At 43.3% G+C, this 16,506-nt stretch overlaps 1 protein-coding gene across 1 annotated transcript; it reads right to left on the bottom strand.

The window, feature by feature from the left end:
• Positions 1 to 10,642: 10,642 nt before the first annotated feature.
• On the bottom strand, positions 10,643 to 15,962 carry LOC103778987 (insulin-induced gene 1 protein; the record flags this gene model as incomplete). The annotated part of the gene is made up of 3 exons (XM_008946605.1): positions 10,643 to 11,498; positions 15,220 to 15,319; positions 15,796 to 15,962. Coding segments are annotated over 3 exons (297 nt in total), but the record flags the coding sequence as incomplete, so codon positions are not given.
• Positions 15,963 to 16,506: the final 544 nt, after the last annotated feature.

Here is a 16,506-nt window from a genome sequence, read left to right as displayed (position 1 = left end):
GGCTCTATTTAGAAAAGTTGATCAGATTGCTCATATTTTACTTTCCTGTTGAAAGCCTGTGACTCCTGTCTTGCTGCAGAGCCGTTGTTTCGTGCTTCTCTCCCTTGCCCTCACCACATGCCTGTTGCAGACCAACTGAGTCCTCCTGCACACTTGCCCTGGGAAGTCTCTGCCCAGGAACTGCTTGGCCAGGTACTCACTTGGAAAGAGACCAACTCTGGGCTGGTAAGTACCTGGATGGAGATCTCCTGGCTGTACAGTGCTATTTGAAGTTGTTTAGTGAAGCAGCTTCTTCTGCAAGACAGGAAGGAGGAGACTGAAAGTGCAAAATGGCAGAAGAGCAAGCAGACCAAATGGAGGTGAGGTGGACAAATCATCAGCTGTGTCTCCGAAGAAATGGTGGACAGACAGCTAAGCCCAGTCAGACACAGTAACTCACAGGCGTTGCAACACAACCTGTTTTCCAGGTACATGCTAAAATCCCAGCCTCAGGGGGATCCCATTGCATCCCAGTTTGGTTTTCCTTGCTGAAGCTGAACAGGACCCAGGAATGCTCCTGAGTTCCATCCAGCCCAGCTTCAAGTGTCAAACTGGGGAAAGGATCCGACCCTGCTGTCAGGTGAGGACGCTTTCTGCAGAGCTCCTTGCTGAGGTGGACTGGGTCTCCCCAGAGGTGTGTGCTGAGGACTCTGCTGTGCCATTTTGTGTAGAGGGAGAAACTTGGCCATGTCTTGTCTCCCCGGTACCCAGCAAAGAGCCACAACACGCAGAGCCATGGACAGCAGGAACAGGCAGCAGAAGGACTGATGTCCTCTCCTCTTAGCCCAGGGCCACTGCCAAGGAAGTTTGACAGCCCCAGGCAGAAAGGGTATATTAAAATGAATCCTGGTAACAGCCCATCAGCACCGAGACACAGGTGTCACCAGAATAACCTTGTTTTGATAGAGGATCTTGCCTTCACCTGCTCAAACCAGCTTCTCCTGAGCTTGGTCCCAGATCCTGAGGAGGCTGATGCACACCATTGGCTTTACGGACCCGCATTGCTGTCTGGCAGAGGTGCAGGAGATGAAGAATGTGTCTTGGTCTTTGCAGGTCAGGGCCCCACTTAACAGTTGTGGCACTGGGATGGGAAGTGGAGAGGAATGCACAATGACTGCTGACTTCAGACTGGGAATAGATTCACTTTTCATTCTCTCAGACAAGCAATTAGAGCATTCTCCCCAAGCAGTTCCCACCCAGCAAGGAGTTCCAAAATATGAAAATTCTTCCCTTTCATATTATTTTCCAGATGTTCAGTCTTCGCTTCCCTTTATTAATGCTTCTTTTGCCAGGGTGACTCATTTAACAATTAGCCTAGGCGTAGGGTGTAGCAGCTGTTACAGATATTACCTGTGCCTCTAAGGCAAAGCCTCTTACTGTTGTTTTTTATCCATCTCTCCTTTCCTTCTAGGCCTTTAATAATGTGCAAAAATATCTTAAAATTAGTGGGAAGCTCTGATTCCTCAACCAGGTCAACAGATGGCTCATTTGGACCTGTCTTCAATTCAGCAGGTGGAACATGCCCAAAGAACAGGCAGCTGTTCTTTCCTCAAGTCCCACTACAGATCTGATGGGAAAGACTCATTCACTGGCTCATGTATGAGGCTACTTGTTCTATCAACTTCATAACTTTGTGTTCAAACATGCCCCACCTGGTTGCATCTTCTAGGAGATTGCTCCTTCTCATGAGCATGAGCTGTGGGTGTGATGATGCTGAGATATCTATGCATTATGGCTTCAGGGTCTACTTCCAATGATTGACTGTTGGGCAAAATCCCAAAACTCGGGTGTTTCTCAGCTTAAACACTGACCAACATCTTTGATTTACATATTAGCGGAAATTGAAGTTGGAGTTCAAAACCTGAGCCTAGTGCAATCTCATTTCAGGATGACAGGAAATGACCTCAACTTGTGCCAGTGGAGGTAGATTGGGTATTAGGAAGTTCTTCTCCACAGAAAAGGTTGTCAAGCACTGGAACAGGCTTCCCAGTGAAGTGGTGGAGTCACCATCCCTGGAGGTATTTAAAAGGAGTGTAGAAGTGGACTTAGGGACATGGTTTAGAGGTGAACTTGGTTAGGTTTATGGTTGGACTAAAGTTTTCTTTTCCCAATCTAAATGATTCTATGATTCTAACTGAGATGTCCCAGATCCTTTGTGTGGACTTCAGCTGCCACTCTTGGAGGCTATGCACTTCCTGTGCCAAACCTTTCAGCCCCATAAGGATGCCTTGAACACCCTGTGTTTTACAACTGAGTTCCACCAGAAGAATCACTAGTGCCCAGGTCACATCTTAAACTCTGTATTCAGTTAGGACTCACTCATACCATGGTACAACTCTCACTCCAGATATCTGAGTGAAGATGAAGTAAAATCTAAGCAATGATTTCAAGATCTGCCCTGGTGATTTCAAGTGTTTTCTTTGCATGAGAAGAAAATATCTGTTAAAAATCTGAGTAAAATCATCAGAACGGGTGATCTTGTTAGATACCGTTACTCTCTTCTCCCACTTCCAGCTCATAACTCAGCTGCTTACTATGATGTCGTCAGATGTTTTTAGTCACTCTTACTCAGCTTGCTCCAAAATTGCCTTAAGCGAGGTTCTTGGGAGGTGACCCATGGGAGCTCTGGTAGGAGGGATACTCACTGGTTGATCAAAGCTCTAAAACTGACTAAGGCCACCAGGAGAGGACCTCCAGCCCTGTGCCGTGGCAGTCACTGCTGCTCTGTGATGGCTGTGGCTCCTTTCCATGAGCAAGACTCCAGATCTGCAGCTGATTTTGATGATCAGCACATCTCCAGTCCCACTCACTTCACCTATGACACACTTCATGTCCTCATGTGAAAAAATGTTTAAAACTAGAGCTTGCAAAGAAGTTAATTGCTGCAGAGATCTGCATGGAGATGAAGAGCTCTTCTGGTCTGGACAAGATCTCTGTTTGGCAGTGCTGGGTTAAGAGCTGGACTTGATGACCTTAAAGGTCTTTTCCAGCCAAAACAGTTCTATGATTCTGTTGCACAAGACAGCCTTGGAAGTCTTGATTTTTGCACAGTTTACTTTGCTAATGCTGGATAAGTCAGCAGGGGGTGTGTTCCTGGTGATTCTTCCCTAGCTCAAGCTCTGCATCTCCATTAGCTTCACAGAGATTTCTGCAGTACACTGTCTGATCCTTGGAGGGTAAAATTTGGAGTGGGCTTGCATGACGCTGGTGGGGATGTGTTGAACCTCCTTCCTACACCAGCTCACTTCACCTCTTCCACTGGCCCAGCAGCAGCAGATGGCCTGGAGAAATCAGAGCCTGTTGCTCAGCCCAACAGCACGGCTCCACGCAGTGCCCAGGTCCTGGTGCAAGAGCTCAGCAGCACAGACCCCCTGTTGTGGTGGTTTAACCCCAGCCAGCAGCTAAGCCCTACACAGCCTCTTGCTCACTCCTCCATGGTGGGATGGGGGAATCAGAAGAGTAAAAGTGAGAAGAAACTTGTGGGTTGAGAAAAAGACAGATTAATAAGTAAAGCAAGAGCCATACTTGCAAGCAAAGTAAAAGAAGGAATCCGTTCACCACTTCCCACCAGGTGTTCAGCCATTTCCAAGTCAGCAGGGCTCCATCACGTGTAACGGGGACTTGGGAAGCCAAACATCACTGTGAACACCCCCTGCTGCTGCCTTCTTCCCCCAGCTTTATATGCTAAGCATGAAGAGCTATGGTCAGGGATACCCCTTTGGTCAGCTGGGGTCAGCTGTCCCAGCTCTGTCCCCTCCCAGCTTCCCGTGCACCCCCAGCCCACTCACTGGTGATGTGGGGTGGGGAGCAGAAGAGGCCCTGACCCTGTGTGAGCTCTGCTGAGCAGTGACTAAAACATCCCAGTGTTACCAGCACTGTCTCCGGCACACATCCAAAACACAACCCATACCAGCTACCCTGAAGAAAATCAGCTCTATCCCAGCCCAAACCAGCACCCCCCCCAGAAGGACACCTCACCACCGGTCTGCCAGCTGCACACCTGGAGTGATCAGGGATTAGGGAAAAGTTTTCTTGCTTTTGGATGACATCAGGTTCAAATTATACCTAGCATTAAATTCAGCAGTACCTTGGTTTTATAAAGCAGGAACAGTGCAAAAGGGATCAGTATTAAAAATGCAATGGTGGCTTGTAGGTTTCAGAGGTAACACAGAGCCTGAGGTGTCCCATCTCCATATGCTGCTGTGTGAAATCCTGGCAGTCTCCAGTACAACCTCGCAGCAACACAGCTGGAACTACAAAGCTGTTCCTCTGAGACAGGGCAGCACAGGTCAGAAAAAATAGGTTTTTTCTTTTTATGTTTTTTTTTTTTTTTTTTTTCAAACCCCTTAAGATCATCTTCTGAAATGCAATTGCTAGAAGAAGACCAAGATTCTGCAAACTGCCCAACTCCCCTGCTTGCTCCCCAAGGCACCAAGATGGAGGACATGAGTCCTTCCAGCAAGCTGACTTTTTTATTGTAGAAAGAGATTCAGAGATGGGCAGGAAAAAAGGGAAAATAAAAAAAGCCTCAAAGAAGCCTCAAATAAAGCCTGAGAATGAAAATGTCCAGACAGTGCAGCCTGCAGATGACAGACCCAGCTGCCTTTCAAGCCACCACTGGGGTGGCATGGAGAAAGATGAGGTCTAGAGGGTTGGATGTGAGGAAGAAGTTCTTCACCATGAGAGTGGTGAGACCCTGGAATGGGTTGCCCAGGTTGGTGGTTGAGGCCCCATCCCTGGGGGTCTTTAAGGCCAGGCTGGATGAGGCTCTGGGCAGCCTGATCTAGTGGGAGGTGTCCCTGCTCATGGCAGAGGGGTTGGAACTGGGTGACCCTTGTGGTCCCTTCCAACCCTGACAGATTCTGATCTGTTTTAGCAGAGGACTTTAGAGCCCTAATGGCTCAATGGTTGGACTTGATGATCTTAAAGGTCTCTTCCAACCTAAAGGATTCTATGATTCTATGAAGCCAGTGCTGGGACTGGAAGAGGCTTTAACTGAGAAGAGGCATGAAGGAAGAAGGAAGTGATTACTCTGGGCCAGGAAATAAAACATTGATGAGGGTGATGAGTGAGCAAGGAGATAAATTAGTACAATTAAACATGAATTTAAAAAAAAAAATCTTAAAAAATATTTTTTTTTAATTTCTAGAAAGTGTTGGTCTTTCAAAACAAAAGATAATTGTTCCTAAACCATCACATTCTTATGACTTTCTGTAGCCTGAAAAACAAGGGTGAAAAAAGTTTGGAAATTGAAATTTTCTCATCCCATTTTTATAAAAAAGCATGGTTTAGATATTTTTGTATAGGTGAAACATTTTACTGTGACCCAACCTGGACCACTTTTCAAAGTCAGAGTCTTTGGAACGATGGAAGACTTTTGTTGTCATTGGAGGAGAGCAACAGAAAGTGCCGTGTTTGGGCAGCTGTCCTCACACACATGCCAGCCTGTGGTGAGAAGCAGCAACGTGAACCCACAAAGTCCTGTGTCATGGGCCAGACCAGTGGATTTCAAGTGATGAGCTGAGGAGCACCCCAGCATGTTCAGGAAAACTCAAACCTCAGTCACCTCCTTTGAGTGGTCTCACCATCTCCTGCTCATAAATGATCTGTGTGTAACACAGTATCTCCCTCGTGCCCAAACCCAAAGTTTGGAAATTTGCCCTCTCCCCATGAGGGATCACAACCTCCTTTTTCAATCCTGTCCCAGCAATTCTTTGTTGATGAGTAGGAAAGGCTGTAGGTACTGCTGGGCATATTCCCACGTGGTTGGGTATCTGCATTGCAAGATAACACCCTCTCCAAGCTCTGATTGTCCCAAGCCACCTAACCTGAAGCTTTCTTGTCTCTCTGGTACACTGCAATTCCAAACACAGCTGGAAAAGTCACCAAACCTTCTGTCTTTGAGAACTCCAGTCACATGTGAACAACTTACATTTCTGCAGGAACATCTCAGCAAGCTTTCCCTCCACCAGGCCCTTACTGGATAGAACCTCCACTCTGGTGAATCCAGGTTATTTTATTTTAATTTTTCGGTGCTTACGCTAAAAAAACTTGAAAAAGATGAACTGGGGTTGACTTGCTGGAAAGAAGCTTCATGGAAAAGGACCTGACAGTTCTGGTATACAAGTTAACCATGAACCAGCACTGTGTTCTTGTGGCCAAGAAGACCAATGGTATCTTGAGGTGCATTAAGAAGAGCATGACCAGCAGGTAAAGGAAGTTCCTCCTCCCCTTCTGCTCTGCCCTGCTGAGGCCACATCTGGAGTATTGTGTGCACTTCTGGGCTACTCAGATCAAGAGAAACAGGGAACTACTGGAGAGAGTCCAACAGAGGGCTACAAAGATGAGGGCACACGAGCATATCTCTTATGAAGAAAGGCTGAGAGACCTGGGGTTGTGTAGCCTGAAAAAGACTGTGAGGGGACCTTGTCCATGCTTAGAAATATCTAAAGGGTAAGAGTCAAGAGGTTGGAGCCAGACTCTCTTCAGTGGTACCCAGTGACAGGACGGAAGGCAACGGACACAAACCAGAACACAGGAAGTTCCACCTAAACGTAAGAAGAAACTTCTGTCCTGTGGGGGTGACAGAGCTCTGGAACAGGCTGCCCAGAGAGGCTGTGGAGTCTCCTCTGGAGAGGTTCAAAACACACCTGGACACGTTCCTGTGCAACCTGCTCCAGGTGACCCTGCTTTACCAGGGGAGTTGGACTAGATGATTTTCAGAGTTCCCTTCCGGCCCTATTCTGTGAACTTTTTGTGCATTCATATGCAGGCAAGAGACATACACAGCCTTCAATAAAACTTAAATTTTTAAATTGAAGCCAGTTCAGCTTGATAGTACTCAAATATAGCCTTCAAGGCTTTCTGAACAGGGCTACAAATATTCAGAGTGAGTAAATGTGACCTCTGGGAATCCAGTTAGCTTAGCTTACACCATAACATCAGCTGCTGTGATGAAGATAGGGTTGAGTCTGGGCTATCACCAGGAGTTGGCCCATGCACTCTGTGGCCAAATCCTGCAATGCAGGAACATGTGCTCCTCTGTCTGGCGAGAGCCTAAGAGAAAGGGTGGAAACCCCCTCTTCCATCCTTCATCCACCCAGCAAAATGTGGGCCAGCTGTCATTTATTCTGTGACTCTTCCAGTTCTTGCTGTTTGAGCTACTCAGCTGCTTTTGACTTTTTAGAACGCAAAGCAGCACAAAGAACACTCAACATCTACTGCTTTTAGGATGAGGGAGCTTGGAGCACCCCTAGGGCAACCACAGAAGCTGATCTCCCCTTCCCAGCCCCAAGCAATGGCAGGTGGGCCCAATAGATGCTCACTTGGCTGCTCCAGGGCACTGCTGGAGCCACTAACCTGCTCCCAAGCTAGGGGAAAACAATGGAGTTCAGTTTCTGTGCAAACCTGCTGATTTGTGACTGCTGTTTTAATTCCTAGGAAACACTGCAAGGTGCTGTAATCTCTGCAGCACTTGTCTTGACATTTATGTAATAATACAATAGCACTTCAACTACTTAATACACAGACATGGCTGTAATATAGAAAACAGGATTTGCAGCTGGAGGAAAATTTTGTTGAGTAAAACTCAGTAGAGCTTGGACCCTTTATGACTTTTTGGGTATTATTTATAGAAATTATCATCCATAGTTTGGTCTGCTGTTGAAAGTCAACCAGGGCATGCCAGAAGCACCATCACAACCTACAGACTATCTACCACACTGGCAGGCATGAGGACTGTGGTTTTATTGCATTTGTGATTCATCTGTCCTGGTTTGTAGCCCATGAAGACAGAACATTATCCCTGCACAACAGCATGATTTAAATGCAGGGAGAACACTCCAAACTAGGTCTGGGGCCACTCAAGTGGTACTTTATTGCCCCAAGAAATCACCGTCACCTACAGGTACCTGTCTTGACCTTTTAGCTGGAGGAACCTGTTATCACCCACATCTAACACAGGTTTCCTAGGCAGGGCCCTCAACGACCTCTTATGTAAAGTATGCTTTGTTCAATTAGTCCAGCATGTAATGCTTTGTTCTCATGAATTCTGGAGCTGCTCTGATGTGCAGTAAGGCAATTGAGACTTAATTTCATTATTCATCTCAATATGTTCCTGTTGTATTCAGAGAACAGACTCTGGGCCCTCCTGTGGCTAATTTAGCACCTGCAAATCCCCATGCTTGAAGCCAAAGGCTAAATAACCTACTGGATTATGCACAGGTCAAATCATCACACTGCTGGGAAGAACTTTGTTTTCTGTAGAATCTTTGTACGCACCTTCCTGTCTCTCTTGACAAAGGAGACCACCATGTCTTAGTTCAAGACCACACTGAATCCCATAACTTTTTTGGTTTTTAAATTCCTTTTGACAAAACCTGAGCAGTTTCACAAAAAGCAACATAGCTGTGGGCCATCCTCAGATTGGACCTGTTAAGAGCTACCTCCTCAGCTTCCAGGGAGCATGTGCTGGAGCTGAGCAAACACAGGCAATATTTAAGCTAAATAGTGAAGTTCCTAACAAAGCTTTCTTCAGCTAAGCCAACAGATTCTGCACTGGTGAAAATTGATCAAAAAGCTACTCTACCACTTCCACCACAAACACAGCAGCTTCTGGAAGGCTGAAATAAATATTTAATTGCAGTAAAATTGAAGACTTTGTCTAAATTTGCAAGGTGCTATCTTCCCTACATCAGGCGATGCACCAGTTTTAGAACTATCAGCTGTGCTTACTCATCCTTACTGTCTGCACTCCTTCACATGCTTCAGACTTTAGTCATTATCACACACAACCAAACCATATCAGAAATTTGCATGTTTACCCTGCCCCCTCCATATTTTTTTTTTTAAATTACCTTCCAAGATGCTGAAATTCATAATGGTATCCAGATTCTATCCCTTAAGTCTCATAAGTATGATGTACACCTGTGCAACTTTCTCGGTCCAACTGCAAGACTTTTTCTTCAAGTGTATCACCCAGGCTGGAACCCCCTCTAAAAGCCAATCTCTCTGAGTTAGGAACTAAACTCTCCAGTTTAGCAATTTTTTTTTTTAAACCACTGAGTATGCATGACTGATTAGTTGTTATGCAACCATAACAACTGTCCTTTTCAAGACAGATTCCTGCATAATGTGAAGACAGAATCCAAGGCAAACATGACTTGATCTTAAAACTTTAATAGTAAAAAAAATTGTAAAACCAAACACACTGCTGAAAACTTATCAGTAAGAATGAGAATTTAAGTGTTCAAATTCAGAATAGTGCAAATTATCTTCACTCCCCTCCCCACCTCTTCCAGACTTATGTCACTTTGGTTAAGATGCTCAGAAGTATTGGCAAAAAATGAACTTTTGACTTACATTTTTGGCTGTATTATTTGTAACACATACAGATTCAGTTTCAGTCTTTACAAATAAATCTTGAATACTTCCTGTATCCATCAAATATCCATAGAGATGACAGTAATCTTTACTTACATCTGGTTTTATAACATTTCGAGAGGGTTACAAAACTGTCTCCCCAGCAGGCAGCATACTTCTTAACAGCTGAGCTGATCCAGTCCTGATCCAAGGACCTAATTTCTTCAAGTAGACCTATAAAATGTGATTACTTAGGTTTTAAACATTTGAGGAAAGAATGAAATTACTTTTGATTCACACCAAAGCAAGATTAGAACTGGGGTCTGCTCTGCAATATGGACTTTGTGCTAAACATTTCCTGCTACAATAAAAAAAAGCACAAGCAGCAGTTATAGCATTCCCTTAGAAGAGTGAAAACAGCCAGAACACTGCTACCTGGCCTCAACATCTTTTTTTGATGGGTCAGTCTCTAACTGATGCCTCTGACTATATTTGAAGCCATGTAAGATTGGAAATGAACACACACAAGAAAATTGCATAATATAAAAAGGCAAATCCATAAAAGTTTACAATACACCATAACCACAAAACTGGAGTATTTCTAAAAATTTGGGTTCAATGAAAGATACAACAAAACTAGCTTTACTAGTTAAATAAATTATTGCTCCATTTGACTCCATGCAGCATTGAAATGAACTCAGAACCCTTTTCTCTTTAATCTCTCATAAGAAATGATCGATATTGAAGAGAACATGAGGCTCAGATTTACTGTACATTGCACTTCAACTTTAAGACCTAATACTTGCTATTTAGGTCTCCTGTGGTCTAAGCTATCAAATGAATACGTTGTGCTCACCAGAACAAAGTATTAAGAAACACCAAATGTTTAATGTAGTGACATAAGCACTTTTTTTTTTTTTAAGAAGGCAATCACAGATTGCAAGTTCTATAGGGTTGTGAAAAAACAAGTAGTGATCTCTTTGAGAAACTGAACTGAGGAAACAAGCTGTTTGCCATTCCTCACTTTCAGTTTAAATCACATTTTAGGCCAGCTTCTGTTTTCCAATCATTTCAGTCAAAACCCTGACTCAAACAGAAGCAAGATTATGGACACCTCTAAGAGGACACCACAAATCTAAGGAGTTAGGGGCATACACTCCATGGACCAGCTGTGGCCTGCAATGCACACGTTTTCAGTGACACCAGACACTTAGGACGCCTTAGACCTCCTTCAGAAAGATACTGAAGCATATGTCTAACATTAAGCAGGAGTACTCCCAAACACACTTAAATTTCTTACTGAACTTGGGGCAGAACTTCATTCTCGCAAATCTAACTGCAGGCTTCCAAAGGAAGTTTCCACTCAGAATTTTTTTTGATAAAGTCACATTTGGAAAGATTGTCTCCAGTGTTCATCTCTCGTACTGAAGTAATTTAGAAATTCCAAACTAAATGACTTCCAACCTTTTGTCACTCCAACCCTCTCACTGTCAAAGACAGAAACTTAATGCAGCATTACAAGTAAGGGCATGATTCCTTCATAAGACTCCTAAAAGCATTATGCAATGCCTTTAATCTGTTTTGATCACTCTTATTTTTAAATAACCCTATTTTTTAAAGATTTGGATAAATACTATTCCTATTAAACCATACTTCATCATTGTTAAGCACCATCGATCTACTCCTTTGGGCACTGATACAAGAGCTTGTAATTAAATTTCAGTTTCAAGGCTTTAAAATATGGCAGCTGCTTCAATAACTTACATTAGAATCTAATACTTGGAAAGCTGCCACTTAGCCTGAACAGTTGTACATAACCTGGTGTTAAACTCTTCCAGAGAACAGCCATATGCAAATGCTTCTGTGGTAAATCAGGGTAAGATTTCAAGATAAGCAGTTAATTTCACTTGGCTATTCTAAGAGTGGATTAATATTTTTTTTTCCACAAGTCATTTGTGCAGTGAGCCCATATAGAGATTATTTTTTCTAAATAATCTTCAATTTAAAACAGGAACACATCTTCGTCACGTTGCTTTCACACTGGCACCATGCTGTCTTTCTTCACAGATTTAGTCATTGTGTGGTTTCTCTGGAATACCCTATGGATAAAAAGCAGCAAATGTTATATTTTAATGACACCTGATAAGTGACCACATTATGCAGTATTTTTAATGATTAAATAGTCAATTAACTTCATTTAGGCTGACAATGACCTAGCAGACATGGCTTCTTATAGAAGCTCAACAAGGACTTGCTCCTTAACTGTGGACAAAAAAAAAAAAAAAAAAAAAAAAGACTATGGGTCTGTGCTGCCTCAAACAGTGCACCTGATAAATCCAGCTACCAAACACACTGCTCTTTATCTGACTTTGTTAGCCTTCCTCCCTATCTCAGTTTCTTTCTTAGTAGAAGGTACAGTCTTTCACTTACTGGGCATCAATTCAGTTCAACAGCCCTCTTTCAAACTGTCTTCAAGCATAAGTTCCTTAATTTTCCACTCAAAATACCATACCTGCTATCAGACCAACTGACTGATGTCCTTCTAAGCCCCATTCCCAGCATGAAACCCCACAGTGTGTCAGTGTAAAAAAATTTAACCAACTTTTCTTTAAAACAAAGCTTGTAATGTTCTTCTCATTCTAAAGTCAAAATGCAAATCTGTTTGCAAGAATTGAATGCATTCACAGTTCTGCAGCCTGATGCTGGCAGCAGCACCTTCACCTTTTCTTTTGAAATCAAATTGTTAAAGAAAATGTTGGATTTCATCCTCAAGCTGATAGCAAGAAAAGCAACAAAGCCCAAACCCCTCTGCTAACAGCAGGTTTGCTTAAAGGTAACACTGCACTTGGGCACTGCACGTGAGCAAGCTTGAGAGCCAGTGACTGAAGAGCAGCAAGTACCTCCCAGCTAACGTTTCTCAGGACAGGAGGGGATGTCTCAGGGGCACCTCTCACTCTACTTCACTTCTTTTCTACCTCTAAAAGCTAGGCAGAGGCTGAAGAAGCAGCAAGGCAACTTCCCTCCCCTCAGTAATTTCCATGAGTGCCACCTTCTACTCCAGACATGCCCAGAAAATGCCTGTTTGATCTGCAACTCTCCTACGCACTCAAACAGCTCAGGGGCTACAGGAGAACATAGCTACAAAACCAGTCAAATAGAGCTACAAAAATGGCTTATTTAGGTTTAGTTTTTAAAAATGCAACCTTGTATCTTCTTGCTACATTTGCCATGGCTGACAACATAAACTGATGCTTTTGGGTCACCTCTATAGAAGAAAGACCTAGCTGACTGAATGTTACCATCTATTTCAGAAGTGGAATTCTTTGAATTTCCAGTACTGAATACTTCAGAGTGACTTGCAGAAGTGTTCCTAAGAAAACATTAGAGCTTCCCTGAGTTCTTCCAGACTAAGTAATGGTAATGTAAAACACATGAGAAGATACTTCTTGGTAACCAGAAGAGAATGCTTTGCCTTGCCAGCTCCCCTCTTCTGTTGTAAGGAACATGACAAGATTGACAGGTAAGTTGCAGGCAGGAGCCAGTCTGGTTTTAACTACATTCAGGTGAGATGCCAGGTGAAAAGAAGTCAAAGGAAAAAATGTCCCATGTGCCTAAATTTATTTTTCCTCTCTTTTTGCCTTCCTTTGCTTTGTAACATAAGCAGCATGGCAACTGGAAGAACTGCATGTCCCAGTGTGAAATACAGAACTGCAGCATATAACTGACTAGAATGTTACCCTGAGATTCTGCTTGCAGTAGCAAACCTTAAATAAAACTACATTGATATATCTTTTTCACTTGACATCGGTGGCATATTTAAAAAGAAATTACATCCCCTCTTCTCCCCACACAGGTAGTCCTAAGAAAAAGCACATGCAGACAGTATATGCTGCACTGGGACTGGAAGGGTGAGTAGGGAGCTTGTATTTTAAAGAATCTCAGAGCAAACCCAAATTAACTGTGAAGTTAAGATTGTAACCACAGGTCCTGGGAAATCTGGGTTTTGGTATCAAGTCAGCATGAAAAAAAATCTCAAGAACTCCTGTGGATTTTCCCCATGTTTTTCTCTTTTTTTTTTTTTTTTTTTTTAAAAACAGCCTTTTCTACAAGAGGTTACTGTCAATTTAATGAAACTGAGAATCAGTGCTAAAGAAATTGATCTTCCACATTAGCCAGTGGTGGCCAAGCAGCATGGCTCTCTTCCCCAGCTTGTCTGCAAGCCTGTCCACCTTCAGCATCAGGTTCTGACTATCCACACTGCAGTCACAGCATCGTTTTAGTTGGAGAAGACCTGTCAGATCCTTGAGTACAACCATTAGCTAATACTACCAAGTCCATCACTAAACCATGTCCCTGAACACCTCATCTACACATCTTCTGAATACCTTCAGGGATGGTGATTCCACCACTTCCCTGGGCAGCCTGTTCATATGCTTGACAACCCTTCCAGTGAAGAAGTTTTTCCTAATACCCAACCTAAACCTCCCCTGGTGCAACTTGAGGCCATTTCCTCTTGTCCTATCACTTGTTACTTGGAAGAAGAGACCAACACCCAGCTCACTACAACCTCCTTCCATGGAGTTGTAGAAAGCAAGAAGGTCTTCCCTCAGCTTCCTTTTCTCCAGGCTAAACAAGCCCAGTTCCCTCAGTCACTCCTCATAAGACTTGTTCTTTAGGCCCTTCATCAGCTTTTTTGCCCTTCTCTGGACACACTCCAGCACCTCAGTGTCTTTCTTTTAGTGAGGGGCCCAGAACTGAACCCAGTACTCAATGTGCAGCCTCACCAGTGCCAAGTACAGGGGCACGACCACTTCCCTAGTCCTGCTGGCCACACTATTTCTGATACAAGCCCTGATGCTGTTAGCCTTCTTGGCCACCTGGGCACACTGCTGGCTCATGTTCAAGTAGCACGTTAGTATCCATCCCCTGGGTTAGCAAGGCTAGGCAGAAGAGACAGAAAGCCTGCTTCAGGAAAGGCAGCTTGCTTTACACTGATCTTTTCACTCACTCGTGGTTCAGTCCCAAAAAGCTGCTCTCCCCATTACAACACAGTTCAGGGACTCCCACGTCTACAAATGCCCTTCCTCAAGTAAAAAGCAAAGGCACCTAAGTCACAGCAGCCTCAGAGGTGTTGAATACATGAAGAATGTTTTCAGGATAAAAGACTTAGGCCACAAATATGAGAGAGGTTAAATCAATATAGTATTAATTATTACTATGCCTCAGTCTCTGAACACTTTTCACCACCAAGCCTTAGGGTTATGTGCAAGCATACAGCCAGGTTTACCCTTAAGTACCCTTCAAGGAAACAATTACTTAAGAACCCAGTAAATGAGACAGTAATTTATATTATCCTACATACAGAGCAATACTTGAACTATATCTTAAGTGACCAGGAAGAGCATATTTGACTCTAGAGTGGTGGAATTTAGTCCTGTGCAAGGACATTTCCTTTCATCTACGTAACAAAAATGCTTTCCTGTATAAATAATCAGAGAAATCCCAGCATTTTCTAGCTACCTTAGATGTTAATTCAAAGTAGCAATGAAGCAGGAGTGATTAAGATTCTCAGCAGAAGCTGTGTACTGACTCCACTCTTATTTAGGCTGACGGTGGAAAAAGTTAAGTGCAGAACACTCACTAAGACAACTCCCATCACTGGCAACACAGGCTGTATGTTTACATTTCAGCTCTTGGGAAGGCAGCTACTTAGCTCTGTCAGCCTGTGAGTCATACCCTTAAAGGCAGAGTTTGTTACTGGACTAACAGCAATGCAAGGTATTTGGACTGTCAAAGGAAATGCTAATTATACATAATTACCATAGCCAGTTGTCGTCCTATGTTTCCTACAGTCACACCTCCTGAGAAAAATATACAGGGAAGCCAAGAACGGATGTAAAGAAAATCTGGGGATGTATACCTAGGGAAAAAAAAGGAAATTAAGTTAGTGACAAATTATCATCACCTTACATACTGCTAACAAGATGTTATACAGTTCTGTCCCTGAGCCCAAACAAATAAACATTAATATCAGAGAAGAAGCAGGGGGACCAACTTAAGTCTGTTAACTTAATAAGCTTCTAGAACCAATGTCCTAGCCAGCAAAGTTTAAAAATTCTCTCTAAGAGCTGGTTAATGGTACACCGAGCCAGAAGTCCAGTCTGCTGAGCTGTTACCATTTCCACACACATCCCAATTTGTCTTGCTCCCCACCCACCAGCCCTTGTTCTCATTCTGATCATTTGGAACAATGGGACAATTATCTGCCTTAGATAAACAAAATCTCTTATTAAAATATTTGGCATGTTCTTGTAATAACTAACTTCCAGTGCATGTCCACTCCTGATTTTAGTTAAAACATGAGAATTGAAGTAGTATTTCAAAAGTGTTACTTACTGATAAACACCATTATATACAAGAAACTGGGTTATCAGAGTTGCTACAAAGGCTATTGTAATTCCAAGTCCGAGGCCACTTCTTGAACGATCAAATGTCCACCAAAGGCCCAGTGATAAGGCTGCTAGAGTCAGGGACAGCTGGACATTGTTAGCAAAATCCAGTTTCTGGAAGAAGGTGTTAAGGACAATCCTTTAAATTCTGCAGACATCCTGCTGTTGAAGTTGAACAAAGAACTCAAAGTGAGCATGACTCTATCTCTAAGTGCAATCTGGTTTTCAGACCTGCCAGGCAATCTTGGCTCTTGTTGACTTTGAGTGGAGCGAGAGAGCAAAGGCAACATCAAGTTTTGTCACATGGAGCATCTAAAGTCCATGCTATATCGTAATGTATGTACCTTTTATGGATTTTTTTGTCTCAAGTAACCTGTCTGATTTAGGTTTTCTTCTCAAACCATCATTATCCAACACAAAGAACACTCTTACTGAGCAGTTCAGTGTTCCTCACTACTTAACTGTGTTAACTATCAGATTAAAACAACACCACTTACACTGATTTGCTTGCAGTTAAACCAGACATACTATGACATCTATCCCCTCCCAGAACCCCAATTACTGTTAAGTGAACCGTGTTCCCCATCTTAAAGTAACTAGGGCGGCGTAGTGCAGGTCTCACAGCAGTTCAGCCTCACCCCTGCCGTGCTCCCCGCGG

Source organism: Merops nubicus, unplaced genomic scaffold (genome assembly GCF_000691845.1).
Source record: "Merops nubicus isolate BGI_N331 unplaced genomic scaffold, ASM69184v1 scaffold32648, whole genome shotgun sequence".
NCBI lineage: Eukaryota > Metazoa > Chordata > Aves > Coraciiformes > Meropidae > Merops > Merops nubicus.
Note: the sequence above shows the minus strand (reverse complement) of the source record. Positions and strands in the feature narration are given on the sequence as shown.